Genomic DNA, 16,612 nt, shown 5'->3' with positions numbered 1-16,612 from the left:
AGTGGCCGCCGGGACCACATAACACCGGTTCTGAGAGATCTGCATTGGCTCCCAGTACGTTTCCGAGCACAATTCAAAGTGTTGGTGCTGACCTTTAAAGCCCTAAACGGCCTCGGTCCTGTATACCTGAAGGAGCGTCTCCACCCCCATCGTTCAGCCCGGACACTGAGATCCAGCGCCGAGGGCCTTCTGGCGGTTCCCTCATTGCGAGAAGTGAGGTTACAGGGAACCAGACAGAGGGCCTTCTCGGTAGTGGCGCCCGCCCTGTGGAACGCCCTCCCATCAGATGTCAAAGAGATAAAGAATTACCTGACGTTCAGAAGACATCTTAAGGCAGCCCTGTTCAGGGATGTTTTTAATATGTAATGCTGTATTGTTTTTAATACTGATTGGGAGCCGCCCAGAGTGGCTGGGGAAACTCAGCCAGATGGGCGGGGTATAAATAATAAATTATTATTATTATTATTATTATTAAACCGCTAATAGCACTAATCCGCTAAGCTGTCAATGGGCTTGCTTCGCAAGATGAAAAAACCGCTAGACGAAGAGACTCGCGGAACGGATTCTTTTCGTCTTGCGAGGCACCACTGTAGCTACAAAAAGCTTATGAGAGGTTTGCCACATTGAGCCATTAGTTTAAACCTTTTATAACAGGCTTTCTATAATCAATATACAATGGAATGAATTTTTGTCAGCTGCAAAAAAATCACTGTCAGAGTTATCAGAACTCAATATATTAAAAAGTGATTACTTAGGATATAATGGTCCTTTTTGCAAGTCATATTAAGCCACAGTTAAAAATGAACTGTGGTTTAATGTGAATGCTCAGTGTGCTGTACATACTTGACAAAAAGTTCTCTCTGCTCTACTCCTGCTGCTTGAAAACAAGGCAGAGTCTGGCTTGTTGTGATGTTTCTAGTTTGTTTCCTGCAAACTAATCAGGAGTAGTAAGCCAAGAACTTACTGCTCAAAGTTTATTTGGAGAGAAATTCATGAGCCTGGGTTTGCACATCAGATCTGCCATGTTGTTGTTGTTGTTGTTGTTGTTGTTGTTGTTGTTGTTGTTGTTGTTGTTGTCAACTGACCCAGACCCTGCAATGAGCATCTCAGGCCCTTCTTCACAAGAGGTCAGGAGGGTGGCAACATGAGAACAGGCCTTTTCTATGGTGGCTCCCCGTTTGTGGAATGCTTTCCCCAAGGAGGCTTGTCTGGCACCTTCATTACATATATTTAGACACCAGGCAAAAACATTTCTGTACAATCAGGATTTTGGCTGATTAAAATTCTTTGGCCTTTTAAATGTGTTTTTTTGGGGGGGTTATTAGTCTCTTTTTGCTTATTATGCATTTTGTGTTCTCATTTTGTATTTTTATTTTGTGAACCGCCCTGTGATCTTTGGATGAAGGGTGATACACAAAATTTAATAATAATAATTAATAATAATAATAATAATAATACAGTGGTGCCTCGCAAGACAAAATTAATCCGTTCCGTGAGGCTCTTCGTCTAGCGGTTTTTTCGTCTTGCGAAGCAAGCCCATTGACAGCTTAGCGGATTAGCGGCTTTTAGCGGATCAGCTATTAAGCGGCTTAGCGGCTTAGGAAAAGGGGGGGAAGGGGGGGGAACCCACGGGAACTCGCAAGACATTTTCGTCTTGCGAAGCAAGCCCATAGGGAAATTCGTTTTGCGAAGCACCTCCAAAACGGAAAATCCTTTCGTCTAGCGGGTTTTCCGTCTTGCGAGGCGTTCGTCTTGCGGGGCACCACTGTAATGGTTTTCTGCTGCAGCACCAGCTGAGCTACAGTGCATGAGACTTTGGTCTATAATTAGGCACATAGCATTAGCGCTTCATAGCAATGGATTAGAAAGAAGTACTTAGAACAAAGCAGAGCAGATCTCCCCACAAAGGCAACCATCCCACTCTTCCCTGCATCATCCAATTCAGAAGTTGGAACACCCAGAGTTATATTACAGCAACAAAATAGTGTGGTTGTTGTTTTTTAACAGCTTACCATTTGATGCAGAGGAACATGGAGGCAATAGGTTCAGTGGAGAAAAATGCTGTCTGTTAAAATTAGCAGCTGCCGGTGCTCCCCCAAGGGCTGTTCCTGGTGCATATACTTGACTGCTTGAAAGGTTCGAGGCAAAGGTACCCAAGTGCGCAGAAGGTGGTGTTACAGAACCATATGGCGAATCCATACTGACAATACCTATAGAATGATGTGCAAAACGTCAGTACTTTCTGGGAAAATAACAGCATTCAAAGCAGGAGGTGTAGGGAAGGAACTTAACTTTTGCATTTTGTACAGTTTGCTTCCAGTTCGGACTAAAATAGTTATGATTCTGTTCTATGGATCCTGGAAAACTAATTTGTTCCAGACTGTTTTTCTGTAGCCTATGATTTTATGGCACTGATTCCTGAGACTATGTGCTTCCTTAGAATTACTGTATTCTTACGGTTTGACCATTCAGATATATCTCAATGGATCAGTGATTCTATTTGAAATTAGACAAGATGCTCAGTAACCCACATTTAAAATCATCTCTTTGGAAATTACACCTCCAGCATACTTTCAAACAAATAAAAGATCTGCCTTATCCTCTCATGAAGCATAGCACCAATGGGTTATAATTTTGTTCTCATTTTTAATTCACATCCATTTCCATTTGTTTCCCCCATTCATTCTAAACTGAAGCCTCTTTTGCCAGTATCGAGTTGCTCTATAAAGTATAAAAACTGCCTATGTTTTAGAGAAAATAGGTTATGCAAGCCAAAATCAAGGCATCTGTCATAATGTTTGCAGGGCAGCAGAGCAAGTGGTGCTCCTGTTTCCAGCTGGCCTACAGGAGAGAGAACCACTCAGCAGCCAAGTCATTGGACTGATGTGCCCTTGCTGCCCACTCTCAGTTAGAAGAAGTGGAGATAAATTTTCTATGCCAAGTCTGCCAGCTACGGGCAGAGCAGCTGACTCTGAGAATTCCATCCCAGATTCCCTACAAAAATAAAAATGCATCTTTGACTTCAGAAGTGTGTAGAGAGGGAAGGGATGATTTTAAAGGGTAGGAAAAAGTGGGGGTGCAGGGAAGTCAGAAGAAGATGGGAACCTCAAGGGTCTCCAGGTGACCAGGGCTTCTCCCCCCCCCCCACCAAACTGGGCTACTCTGGTCTACAGAGCTCACCCTGTCTTTCAACCAAGAGAAGGGCCTATCCTGGAATGTGGCAACTGCATTCTGGCCATGGAGGAGTATAGATAGGAGACTGCTCAACCTGAATCTATTCTTGTAAGATGCAAAGAATGCTTGTACAATCTCCCAATTCACTCCTCCATCTATTTTCGCTGTAGATGATCCTCAGTGGGATTACCCATGTCCGGATCAAAATCTAGCATCTGAAGAACTGAATCAAAAAGAAGAGACAAGGCAAGTTCTAGGGGAAACTGACAGATTGCAAACAAGTCGCCTGCCCCAGCTGGCATCCAAAATTCTGTGTCGGTTAACCTAGCAACTGTTTTGGTTAAATTGGGGAAAATAAATCATTATTTAAAAAACCACAGAATCATGAAGCTTATAGAACAACAAGCCTTTCTGGGAAGAATCACAGCATGCCTGGTATAAAGGGAAGTTCTACCATGCCAATCTTTTACTTTGAGAATGATAACAAGCATATGAATAGATGTGATCCAGTCAACACTATATACCTGGATTTTCAAAAAGCTTTTGACAAAATCCCTTACCAAGGACCCCTAAATAATTCTGGAACATCGTGGTTTTCCTATGGATTAGTAACTGGTAATGGAAAGAGAAAAAGGAAGCATGGAAATCTCCCAAATATCTGTATTGGGACTGGTGCTATTTAACTTGTTCATAACTGGACTAGAGTCAGCAGCGAGGTGACCAAATTTACCAATGAAACCAAGACAATGAATGGACAGCAAAACAGCAGACGAGGCTCAAGGGTTAAGTGTAAAGATATGCATGTTGGGGCAACCCCCATCCCCACCCCGCCCCGCCCAACTGCACACATACAGATGGAGCAATCAGACCCAAAGATCACTTTATCCTTGCGGAATATAAAGAAATATTCACCTGAGGGACTCGGAGCTGGTCTCTGAAGTGGGGGCCTAAAACCTGGGGCTTTGGAAGTATCTAACTGGTGCAATGGATCCGAGTTTGGCAGAAATGAAGACTTCCCAGACAGAATGGATTCCGGCGCTGCCTGAGACGACAAGACAGATCCACCCCAGAAGGCGTGAGCAGAGGCAGGGCCGTTCTCAAACAGTGTGCTGAAGGGCCCAAACGGCAAAGCAGCGCTGAAATTTGGAGCCATGGGCTTGTTTGCCGGGTGGACAGAATTCTGAGAGACACTTTGCGTACTTAAGGTAGAAGGAAGTTGCACTGAAGAAGGAACACTGTGGGGTCTTTTGATGTGGCTGATATTGAGGACGGCAACCGAAGAACTCTGAACGGGAGCGGAATTCTTGTGCACGGGGTTCGCCCCATGGGATGGCAGCCTGATCGCGGGGCTTTCCATTTTAGCTGGCGGAGATGGCTGAGCAGATCCCGCCGATGCCTGAGGCAAGAGGTAGTTCGCTGGCGTACTAGCAGGCGCAACTACCGGGGCAGCGGAACTCGCAGTTACTAAGTTTGGAGGCACGGCCATTCGCGGATCTTGTGACGGAACCTGAGGCTGCTGCAGAGGTGGCCTTGCTTCCTGGGAAACAGACCCGAGTGTCTGCGGCTGAGCAAGATGCTCTGACGGAATCCCAGCAGAGCCGCTATTTGCCTGCCTGTTGCTGGTCAGATTTGCTGCTTCCGCTGCTGGGGGGCTACTGACTTCCTGGTCTGAGGAGGGCACCCCTTTGCTGGGAGAACTCGCGACACATTCTGAAGGACTGCTTCTGGAAACCCTGGCTGGCTGGGCTGGCGGTGAAGGGGAGGAAGTGGACGACACAGGGTGGTGCTCTTTGGCAGTAGGAAAAGGGTAGGTGGCGTTGGTGGGCGTTGTGCTGTTGTTGCTGGCCGTGGTTGCAATGGTGGTGGTGGTGGTGCTGGATGTCTTGACCACGGTGACAAAGAGCTGCCTTCGGACGGAAGGGGAGCTGGGGCTGCCATTTGCAGAAGGAACAGGCACAGCAGACACGGCAGGACTTGTGGTGGCCGTTGGGCTGGGAGCCGACGAACCCGCCGAATTCACCTGAGAACCGCTGCTGTTCTGATTGTTATGGCGAGGCACCGTGTGAGGCTTAGGTGAGTTAGTAGCTTTTGCGGGGCTGAGAGGCCGAACGGGGAAAGGACCCCAGGTGGACTGAGCCGGCGGGAAAGTCCCTCCAAAGTGGGTCATGGGTAACCTTGGCGGACGGATCTGCTGGAAAGTCTGAGCAGCCAGCAAGGCGTGTGCAAACTGGGGAGGAGGGTAGGCCAGCGGCAGAGAAACTGGAAACCCAGGCCGCACGTTATTCACCGGATTCTTGACTGCTTTATGCGTCGGTGCCGAAGGGAGGACAGGCACGGAAAGCGCTGTGGCCATCTGAGACGACGAGGAGATTGCGACAGTGGTCACCTTGCTCCCAGTGACGGAATTGTGGGTAGTCGTGGGGCTGGTGTGAGCCCCTGTTTTGGGATAGGCCGCAGAGCTTCTCAAACGGTTCTTTGGAATGAGTTCGTCGATTTCTTTGTCGGGATCCTTGATCAGAGCGTTGATGAGCTGTGTTGCTTGTCTTGTTGATTCCGTGCCTCCCCTGTAAGAGAGTCGAAGAGAATCATAGAAGTGAAGAGTTGGAAGGGACCCCGAGGGGCATCTAGTCCACCCCAACCCCTGCAATCTCTTGGCCAACATGGGGGTTGAACCCACAACCCTGGGATTAGGAGTATTGCTCTACTGACTTGAGCTCTCCTTCAGGTCTAAATGCATCCTTCGGGAATAAATGCATGAAGATCGTTTCTTCATTCGTGGATAAGCTTACTAAGAAATATTTCCCCTTTTACGGCGTAGGACCTTCGTACCTATGGGACCGCCTCTCCCGGTATGCTCCCCGGAGGACCTTAAGGCCCATAAATAGCAGCACCCTAGAGGTCCCGGGCCCTAAGGAGGTTAGATTAGCCTCAACCAGAGCCAAGGCCTTTTCAAAACTGGCTCCGGCCTGGTGGAACGCTCTGTCTCATGAGACCAGGGCCCTGCAGGATCTGATTTCTTTCCGCAGGGCCTGTAAGACAGAGTTGTTCCACCTGGCCTTTGGCTTAGAATCAGTTTGATTCTCTCCCCCTCTTTCTTCTTCCTTTCTCCTCCTGTGAACAGACTGCATCCTAATGCTTTAATGTTGTATCTTAATCTTTTAAATTGTATTTTAATCAACTTGTTTTTATCATTGGTTGTTAGCCACCCTGAGCCCAGTCTTGGCTGGGGAGGGCGGGGTATAAATAAAAAATTATTATTATTATTAAAAAAATGCATGTAAGTGTAAAAACCTTCACATGAATGAAATTTAATGGTTTTATGATGCAATGGTTGAATACACAACCGCTCCCTCGGACAGCAAGATTAGGTGGTTTGGTGCAGACTGGACTGATTCCATTTTTAAAATGTTAATGTTTCAGCTGCAACGGGGCCTCTGAGAAACAAAAGTGGGGAGTCAGCATATATCTGAGTAAAAAAAAAATTGAAAAGCTTGAGGAGGATTGAGCATGCTCAGTGGCCTCCAGAAGCTACAAAACAGGTGGAATAGGGAAAAGCAGACTAAGTGGGTGGGGAGAATAAATGGGCCTGACAGACTTATAGCATCTTGGAAGAGGATATGAATGGCTGGCTGCATTTTAATTGTTTTAATGTATTTTAATCTTGTTTTTAAGTTGTATTCATTGAACTTGTTTTTATTATTGGTTGTTAGCCGCCCTGAGCCCAGCCTTGGCTGGGGAGAGCGGGGTATAAATAAAATTCATTATTATTATTATTATTAGAGTTCTGAACAGGACCAACCCTGCTGGAGGGTAAGGAATCACTGAGACATTCTGATTCATACAAGTCCCATGTATATTTACCGCTTTGAAGTTGTTGGTGTGTTTTGTTTTTTAAAAAGTAATCAAGCAGTATATAAATTGAAGCAGTGCATAAATTGTATAAAATAAATAAATAAATGTCCATCTAACAGAAATTAGTTTGAAATCTGTTTCCTACAGAAACTGAATGGCAAATTAAATATGGTGTCCTCCAAACCAATTCAGTAACTTAAGGTAAACAGTGCCTGGATAGGAACTTACCTTATTGTTATGATTCTGTCCCCCGTTTTGTCTTTCTGCTTATCAATGTCTATATGCGCGCCAGTAAACTCTCGGATAGCGTTGATGTTGCAACCCCCTCTTCCAATTACTCTGGAAATGACAGTTGATGGAACAGAAACCTTCTTTGATCTAAGAGACAGAGAGAATTACGGCAATCAGGTAGAACAGATTTAGTATAGTACACTTGTATCAAACTTAAAAGTTTGGTAGCAAACGGTCGGAAGCAAGTATGTAGGATGCAATGAGATGCGCCAGCGGCTTGTAAGCTTTGTAACATGTGTGCCATGCCTGAAGTCCAAGAGGCTCAAAGGCTGGCTATGGATGCAATCCAACATAGCACAGACAGGTGTCTGCTTCCGCAACTGGGCTTCTTCTTTCTCTCCTCTCCCCTTTAGTCCCCTGCACCCCACCAAATCTGCTCTGTGGGCTGGGAGGCGAAAGAGAGAAACTGGGAGTCCCATTGCGCAAGCAAGACATCAATAGAATTCACCCTATAGATATTTAGTGGAGAAGAAAAGCATTCTTACGAGACATTCTCCTGCCCATCTACCTTTCAAATGTAAAGACAGAAAAGCTAATACAGTGGACCCTCGAGTTACATACCACTCTGGATACGTAACTTTCAGGTTGCGAATACGGCAAACCCAGAAGCGTATACTTCCGGGTTTTGCTGTGCGCATGCGCACAGAAGCACTCAATAATGCCATGCGTGTGCGCAGAAGCAGCATCTCCAGTTACGGACTTTTCAGATTAAGTACGGACCCCTGGAACGAATTTAATTCGTATCCGGATGGTCCACTGTACATGGCCTTTGGAGACTGTGGTTAGAAAGCTTTGGTAGTGGCGCCTGCCCTGTGGAACGCCCTCCCAGCAGATGTCAAGGCAATAAACAACTATTTTACTTTAAAAAGACAACTGAAAGCAGCCCTCTTTAGGGAAGTTTTTAAAGTCTAATGCTGTATTGTTTTTAATATTCAGTTGGAAGCCGCCCAGAGTGGCTGGGGAAACCCAGCCGGATGGGCGGGGTATAAATGATATATTATTATTATTATTATTATTATTATTATTATTATTATTATTATTATTATTATTATTGGCTGAAACAAAGCACTGAAGAACTCTGCTAACAGTTGTAGCTGTGAAAGTGTCCCAAGTCTACACAAAAAGCTGAAGAAAGAGGAGAAAGAGAAAAAGAAAAAGAAACAGGAAGACACTAGCATGGGGAATGTATTCATATCCTTCTTCTCATGTGCTGGCACCGAAAACAGGCTCTAATGCTATCTCTTGGAAGTTACAGACTTTGAGGACCAAGGAATGAAACTGCCATACCATGACTAATTTTGCCAGCAATGCAAAGCATGGTTTAAAGTAAAATATTCAAAGCAGGGACTAGTGGTGGGTGGGTGGGTGAGGTAGAGAATCACTGGCAATTACCACCATCACGGAATTGGACTTACCTTCTTACAACCTCCTTCCATCCTTCCTCCCTTTTCTGACCACGCTTAGGGCTAGCTAAGGTTAATTTTCCATTAGGAGAAGACAGTGGCGATGGAGAAGGTTTTGTGCAAGTAGATAAGGAATTGCCAGTTACTTCGCTAATAACTTCTGACAACCTTTCAGAGGAAAGGGGAAGGGGAGGAGAAAAGAGTGCTTGTTAACTTAACTCTTATGAGAAAAACATAAAAGACAAATGCAGAGACTCTTGTTTAGCCCTTTAATAACATCTTTAGTATTAGAATATTAAATTTAACACCATGCTAAAAAGTAAACTGATCAATCATAGACAAAGTACGCTTGGCTTTTGTTTGCTTGCTTTTGTTTGTAAGCCTGTTTAGAATAAAAGACATCTGGATATACCGTATTTTTCGCTCTATAAGATGCACCTGACCATAAGACGCACCTAGTTTTAGAGGAGGAGAACAAGAAAAAAAAAATGTTCTCTCCTTCTCTGCTCAGTGCCTCTCTAGCAAAGTGGGAGGAGAAACGGAAGGGGCTGCGTTTCTCCTCCTGCTTCGCTGAAGGGGCGCTGCACAGAGAGGGAAAGCTGCACAGCGTGTCTCCAGCGAAGCAAAGTGAAGCCAGGAGAGCAAGAGGGATCGGTGCGCACCTATCCCTCTTGCTCTTCTGGCTTCAGCAAAAGCTGCGCAGCCTGCATTTGCTCCATAAGATGCACACACATTTCTCCTTACTTTTTAGGAGGGGAAAAGCGTGTCTTATAGAGCGAAAAATACGATAAATGAGGATGAATCTCGATACCCCAAGATTCACAGTGGGGGGGAAATGAGGCAGACTAAGAACAGCGCCACAGCAATCTATACTAACAAGACATAAGGAAACAAAGTTTTCCGCTTGCATTTCATGCAAACCTTAGCTTGAAATGCACCTAGCAACTGATAATCAAAGTCCATTCATATGTAAAAACACAAGCGGTGGAATGCAACTGAACACTACCTTCATCACAATCTAACTCAAAATTGGGCCTTTCCCTCTTCATCAGCAGAAATGGGCCATCTGAAGGCAGAAGTAAAATCTTAAAGGGGAAAAGCTGCATGCACTTGCATAGTCTAGGACAGTGTTTCCCAACCGGTGTTCCGCGGCACACTAGTGTGCCGCGAGACGTTGCCTGGTGTGCCGTGGGAGGGCACACTCATTGAAAGCAAACAAGCATTATGGCGGCGGCGGCGGCAGCAGCGGCAGCAACGACGGCAGAGGCAGCGCTTCGGCCCGGCCCACATCGCCTTGGCTCACAGGCTCCGGGCGCCGACGCCGCCCCCTCCTCCCGCCGCCAGGACGCGCAATTGGGTGGCGGGCGCTGGGCAGGCGGTGCTCCGCTGGCCCGGCTGAGGAGCGAGCGCAGGCGGAGAGGGGCGGTCGGGGCGCCGCTGCGCCTTCCCGGGGCGCCCAGTCCGTGCGCGGCGGGAGGCAGCTCCACTGGAGCCACTTACCTCGGAGGAAACGGGCACGGGGAGCAGGGCAGTTGGAGGAGGGCTAGGCCTCGACCCTGCGGCGGGGCAGGGTTAGGCGCGCCTCAGGCCGGCATCCGTCGGGGTTTCGCCCGCCCAGCTTGGGCCTGGGACCCGGCTGCAAGAAGTGCACCGCCAGCATTTAAAAATCGCCCCGGGACAGCGGAGGACTTCTCCGCTGTCCCGGGGCGATTTAAAAGCCCCCGGGAAGGCAGGCAGGGGGGACAAAGACTTTTGCCCCCCGCCCGCCTTCAGAAGAGGTCCTGAAGGCGGGCGGGGGGTGAAAGTCTTTGCTCCCCCCTGCCTGCCTTCCCGGGAGAGCGGAGAAACGCAGCGTGTTTCTCCGCTGTCCCGGACAGCTTTTGAAGGCAGGCAGAGGGGAGCAAAGACTTTCGCCCCCCGCCCGCCTTCAGAAGAGGTCCAGGGCCTCTTCTGAAGGCGGGCGGGGGGCAAAGGTCTTTGCTCCCCCGTGCCTGCCTTCCCGGGAGAGCGGAAAGTCTTTGCTCCCCCCCTTCAAAAGCCGTCCGGGACAGAGGAGAAACGTGCTGCGTTTCTACGCTCTCCCGGGAAGGCAGGCAGGGGGGAGCAAAGACTTTTGCCCCCCGCCAGCCTTCAGAAGAGGTCCTGGACCTCTTCTGAAGGCGGGCGGGGGGCGAAAGTCTTTGCTCCCCCCGCCTGCCTTCAAAAGCCGTCCAGGACAGCGGAGAAACACGCTGCTTTTCTCCGCTCTCCCGGGAAGGCAGGCAGGGGGGGAGCAAGGACTTTTGCCCCCCGCCCGCCTTCAGAAGAGGTCCTGGACCTCTTCTGAAGGCGGGCGGGGGGCGAAAGTCTTTGCTCCCCTCTGCCTGTCTTCAAAAGCTGTCCGGGACAGCGGAGAAACACGCTGCGTTTCTCCGCTCTCCCGGGAAGGCAAGCAGGGGGGAGCAAAGACTTTCACCCCCCGCCAGCCTTCAGAAGAGGTCCTGGACCTCTTCTGAAGGCGGGCGGGGGAACAAAAGTCTTTGCTCCCCCCGCCTGCCTTCAAAAGCCGTCCAGGATAGCGGGAAGCACTTCCCTGCTATCCCGGACTGCTTTTAAAATGCTGGCGGTGGGGAGCAAAGCCTTTCGGCCCCCACCGGCCTTCCTGGACCTCTTCTGAAGGCCGGAGGGGGGGGAAGGCTTTGCTCCCCACCGCCAGCATTTAAAAGAGGTCCCCGGAGATTTCCCTATAGGCTTTCTTCTTGCGAAGCAAGCCCATAGGGAAATTCATCTTGCGAAATGCCTCAAAAAACGGAAAACCCTTTCGTCTTGCGGGTTTTCAGTCTTGCGAGGCATTCGTCTTGCGGGGCACCACTGTATATATAGTCAATATAGGCACAGAGTTAATTTTTTAAACATTTTCTAATGGTGGTGTGCCTCGAGATTTTTTTCATGAAACAAGTGTGCCTTTGCCCAAAAAAGGTTGGGAAACACTGGTCTAGGATGCGAAAACTGTCACAGGACTCTCTTGATTTCAGTGTTTGAATGTAGCCCGATTTTCAGCAGTGATTCTGGGATTCTGCTGTGGGGATAGGATCTTGAAAAGCTCCCACCTATGATTTTGGTCTTCTGTTACTATGGTCTCCAATTAAGCAACTCAGAACTAAGCCAAATTAGTTTGGCTGCTCAAACAGCTATTGATTATGCTATTTTATCTGCTGCTTCACGGTCAGTTCTACTGGCATCATATACCGTATTTTTTGCCCTATAGGATGCACTTTTTCCCCTCCAAAAATGAAGGGGAAATGTGTGTATGTCTTATGGTGCGAATGCAGGCTTCAGGAAGCTATCTGCAAGCCTTGCGAGCCCGGCAGGAGTTCCCATCAGGCTCCCAAGGCTTGCGGTTAGCAGCCTGCATCCCGAAGCCTGGGGCGTGCTGCATAGCGCACCCCGGGCTTCGTGCAGATATCGGGCGGCCCCACAAGCTCGGGGGACAGCAGGGAGGCGCAGTGCGCCTTCCCGCTGTTCCCCGACCTGGTTTGGAGGCTGGCGCTGGGAGAAATGGGCTTCTCCCCAGCGCCAGCCCCACAAGCTTGGGGAACAGCGGGGAGGCGGAGCGCCGCCATCCCGCTGTTCCCCGACCTGGTTTGGAGGCTGGCGCTGGGGAGAACCGCGCTTCTCCCCACCGCCAGCCCCACAAGCTCGGGGGACAGATATCCACAAGCCTGGGGAGACCGGGGCGACTTCCCGCCAGGCTCCCTTGGCTTGCGGATAGCAGCCTGTTCTGGGGGTTGGGGTCTGGGGAAGCTCGGGCATCCCCCACCCCAGCCCCGCGCCTGGGGGGGGGAAATAATTCCCCCCCCCTTTATTTCCCCCCCAAATAAACTAGGTGCGTCCTATGGGCCGGTGCGTCCTATGGGGCGAAAAATGCGATATTCTGGTTTGTTCTTAATAATTCTGGTAAACTACTTTGAGTACCAAAGTGGTAGAAAGGCAGTAGAGACTTTTCAACAAAATAAAAAGTACCGTATTTTTCACTCCATAAGACACACCTGGCCATAAGACGCACCTAGTTTTTAGAGGGGGAATGCAAGAAAAAAAAATTATTTAACGGGAGCGCTGAGCAGAGGATGTATGCATCCCAGGCTCTGCTCAGCGCTCCCTTTAAAGAGCCGCGTGGAGCGTGTGTGCGGCTCTTGGGGGCTTTTCCCCGAGGAGGGAGAAGGGCAGCCCATCACTGACGCGCACACACGCTCCACGCGGCTCTTTAAGGGGAGCACGGCTTTTGGGGGCTTTTCCAGGAGGTGGGGGAAGAGACTGAGGGGCTAAGCCAGAAGCTAGAACAATGAGAGGGATCGCTGTGCAGCAATCCCTCTTGCTGTTCTGGCTTCTGGGATAGCAGCGTAGCCTGCATTCGCTCCATAAGACGCACACACATTTCCCCTTACTTTTTAGGAGGGGAAAAGTTTTGTCTTATAGAGCGAAAAATACGGTAAATAATAACTTCACAGTTCTGGTCCATGAAGTAACACTGGGGGGAGAAGATGGAAGCGTTGAGAACATCCCAAGAGATGAGATTACAACTTGTTTGTGTGTGTGTGCAAAAGCTAAAGTAGCTTACTTGACTGAAGATTTCCCAGAAACTGCTTTTCGCTCTTCTTTTGGGAAAGTGACCAGCACCGATGGCTGCTTCTTGTTGCTCTGAGCATTAGTGACTGCTGTGGAAGAAAGACTGTCACTCTTGTGGCTGCTGTTACTATTGCTGCTTTCATCGCTACAGCTGGAAATCCTCATGTTGTCACTATCACCACTTTCACTGGTACTGCTGCTTTTGGATTCGCCATTTATTTTCTCTGGTTGAGAATAGGAGATGGGGAGCTGATCATCAAAGATGATCTGAACAGTATCTTGGCCAATTTTGTTTCTCCTGCTTTTCCTCTTAGAGCTGCTCGTAGTGACAGTATTGTTTCTTTTGCCATGGGAACCTGCCAAAGTTGTCCATGTTGCAGATATACCTATGGTGGTCGTTGTGGTAGCACTGGGTGGTTCTGTTAGGATCCCTGGCTCATCTAATTGAGAACGAGAAGAAGAATTGACTAAAGTCCACAGTAATCATCTTGCCTGAACAGGTTTTTACTATGCTACTGGCCCATGAAGATCAATAATAATAATAATAATAATAATAATAATAATAATAATAATAATTTTTTATTTATACCCCGCCCTCCCCAGCCAAGGCCGGGCTCAGAGCGGCTTACAAACAATAATAAAAACAAGAAGAATGATTACAACTTAAAAACAAAAATAAAATACAACATTAAAATAATGGAACATTAAAATATTAAAATGTAGCCTCATCGCAGGAGAAGGAAAAGAAAAAAAAAATCAAGATCAATGCAAGTCACTTATACAGTACAAACATCCTCTGATACTACTTCATATTTCAAACCTATTTACCTAGTGCATATGGCCTAACACACACACACACACACACACACAAAATTTCTAAAAGCAGTTTAAATTAATTTACAATTGTAATTTACAAATATCCAGGGAACTGGAACACCTGGGTTTAGGGACTGATCGATAAGATAACTTTATTGCCTTTCCACGTGAAGAGGGTTTGGAAGGATTAAGCTCTTAGAGCAACCTATGGAAAAGCGGACGGTCATATCTGAATGGCCTGGGATAAGGGGATTCCAAACACTCTCCATTAGAAACATGCTTACATGGGCACAAATGATTATTTGCATAGGGTGATAATGACATATTGGAATAAGCCACAATGTATTCACATAAGCAATTTTAGTTAAGTATTCACAATTGAGAAAGGCTGATTCCTACTTTGATATGCTCTAAGGCAGGCATAGGCAAACTCAGCCCTCCAGATGTTTTGGGACTACAACTCCCATCATCCCCAGCCAACAGGACCAGTGGTCAGGGATGATGGGAGTTGTAGTCCCAAAATATCTGGAGGGCCGAGTTTGCCTATGCCTGCTCTAAGGGATACTTTCCAGAGGCATAGCCATGTTAGTTGCTTTCAGCAAACAACAACAACTCAAAAAGTCTCATGGCACAAATTTATTATGGCAACTCCGGACATTATTTTTTCCATCTGATAAATCTGTGACATAATAAATGTGTATTTATTATGCCATGAGTCTCTTGTTTTTATAATAAATGCTTATATACTAATATGCAAGTTGAGAACCAACTATAATTAGGACTGAACAGTGAAGAAATGCCTATCATGTTCTGCCTATTGGCCTTTGTATGCAACCTCTTCAAAACCAGGATCCAAAGAATCATGAAACAACTTCCACAAGTTCAAGGAGTCTCCACACTTATTTTACTTCAAGCAACAACTTTGAGTGCCTTGCGGCAAACTGCTGTTTAGAAAGAGGTTCGATCAGAATTAGACAGATGATTTGGAGGATCAGCTGCTCACAAGGTAGCCAAATGCTCCAATGGGAACTCAATTTCTTTGTGTGAACCTAAGCAGCTACAGTGGTGCCCCGCAAGACGAATGCCTCGCAAGACGGAAAACCCGCTAGACGAAAGGGTTTTCCGTTTTGGAGGCGCTTCGCAAAACGAATTTCCCTATGGGCTTGCTTCGCAAGACGAAAATGTCTTGCGAGTTCCTGCGGGGTTCCCCCCCCCCTTTTCCTAAGCCCTAAGCCGCTTATCAGCTGATCCGCTAAAAGCCGCTAAACTGCTAATAGCGCTAATCCGCTAAGCTGTCAATGGGCTTGCTTCGCAAGACGAAAAAACCGCTATACGAAGAGCCTCACGGAACGGATTAATTTCGTCTTGCGAGGCACCACTGTAATTGGATCCCAACCCAGGTGGTTTATCCAAAAGCTCATGAAAGGCAATGTTTCCGCCACTGCACGTGTCAAGAGTGGTAAAAGATAAAGGTAAAAGGACCCCTGACTATTAGGTCCAGTCGTGGCCGACTCTGGGGTTGCGGCGCTCATCTCGCTTTATTGGCCGAGGGAGCCGGTGTACAGCTTCTGGGTCATGTGGCCAGCATGACTAAGCCGCTACTGGCGAACCAGAGCAGCACACGGAAACGCCGTTTACCTTCCCGCCGGAGCGGTACCTATTTCTCTACTTGCACTTTGACGTGCTTTCAAACTGCTAGGTTGGCAGGAGCAGGGACCGAGCAACGGGAACTTACCCCGTTGTGGGGATTCAAACCGCCGACCTTCTGATAGGCAAGTCCTAGGCTCTGTGGTTTAACCCACAGCGCCACCTGCGTCCCTTGTCAAGAGTGGTAGTCCTTTGCAAAACCAACAAACAAAAAGCCCTCCCCTAGTGAAATGCTTATTATGACGGTTGAAAGGAAAAATCCAGTTTCAGCAGATAAACTATGTAACTTGACTGCCATTTATCTTTATCCCATGATTTTAACACTGATCTATCCTATTTTCTTCAATAATTTGTAATTATTTCCAATTGAATATATTCAAGTTGACAGGATTTAAAGATTTAACATTTAGTTGTGTTTCAGAGGAGAGATGCTGAAAATGGAAGAAAAGCCATCTTTTGTGTTTTTTAGACAACTGCTGACACCTGCTCTGAGCCCATGGGGTACAAATCAAATACCTACCTTCAGCTTTTAGTTTTTCCTTTTCTTGAGCAGCTTGCAGTTCAAAATTCTCTTTGTTTTTTGCCTCTATTTCTTCCAGCTTCCTCCTCTGCTCTTCTTTTTTCTTCCTTCTCTTCTCCTTCCTTTTCTCTCTTTTAGCAGCTAATGCCAGCCTTCTGCTTTCTTCCCGTAGCTGCAAGTCAAATTCATTCAACAGCGATGAAAGGAAACTGCCAAAAGGAAACTGCACCTTGGGCAGGTAAGGCTGTACAGCTTAGCATTAGGAAGAGACTGGATGCTGTGCAGCAGTCTCAGCTGGTTACTT

General features: G+C 47.5%; 1 protein-coding gene across 5 annotated transcripts in view; it reads right to left on the bottom strand.

Moving 5' to 3' along the window:
* The window catches only part of ANKRD17 (ankyrin repeat domain 17), a 112,661-nt gene that overhangs the window by 7,345 nt on the left and 88,704 nt on the right, over positions 1-16,612 (bottom strand). For 4 of the 5 annotated variants that reach the window (XM_081837538.1, XM_081837541.1, XM_081837537.1 and 1 more), the window contains 6 exons: positions 16,309-16,480; positions 13,318-13,765; positions 8,733-8,888; positions 7,255-7,404; positions 4,087-5,738; positions 2,013-2,210 (listed from right to left, as the gene is read on the bottom strand). In XM_081837538.1, the coding sequence (XP_081693664.1) occupies positions 2,013-2,210; positions 4,087-5,738; positions 7,255-7,404; positions 8,733-8,888; positions 13,318-13,765; positions 16,309-16,480 (2,776 nt within the window). The remainder of the gene's footprint in view (positions 1-2,012; positions 2,211-4,086; positions 5,739-7,254; positions 7,405-8,732; positions 8,889-13,317; positions 13,766-16,308; positions 16,481-16,612) is intronic. The other variant, XM_081837540.1, reaches the window with a different exon arrangement.

The sequence above is a fragment of the Podarcis erhardii genome, assembly GCF_964252035.2.
Source record: "Podarcis erhardii genome assembly, chromosome: 13".
Taxonomy (NCBI): domain Eukaryota; kingdom Metazoa; phylum Chordata; class Lepidosauria; order Squamata; family Lacertidae; genus Podarcis; species Podarcis erhardii.
This window is presented reverse-complemented; position numbering and strand designations above follow the sequence as displayed.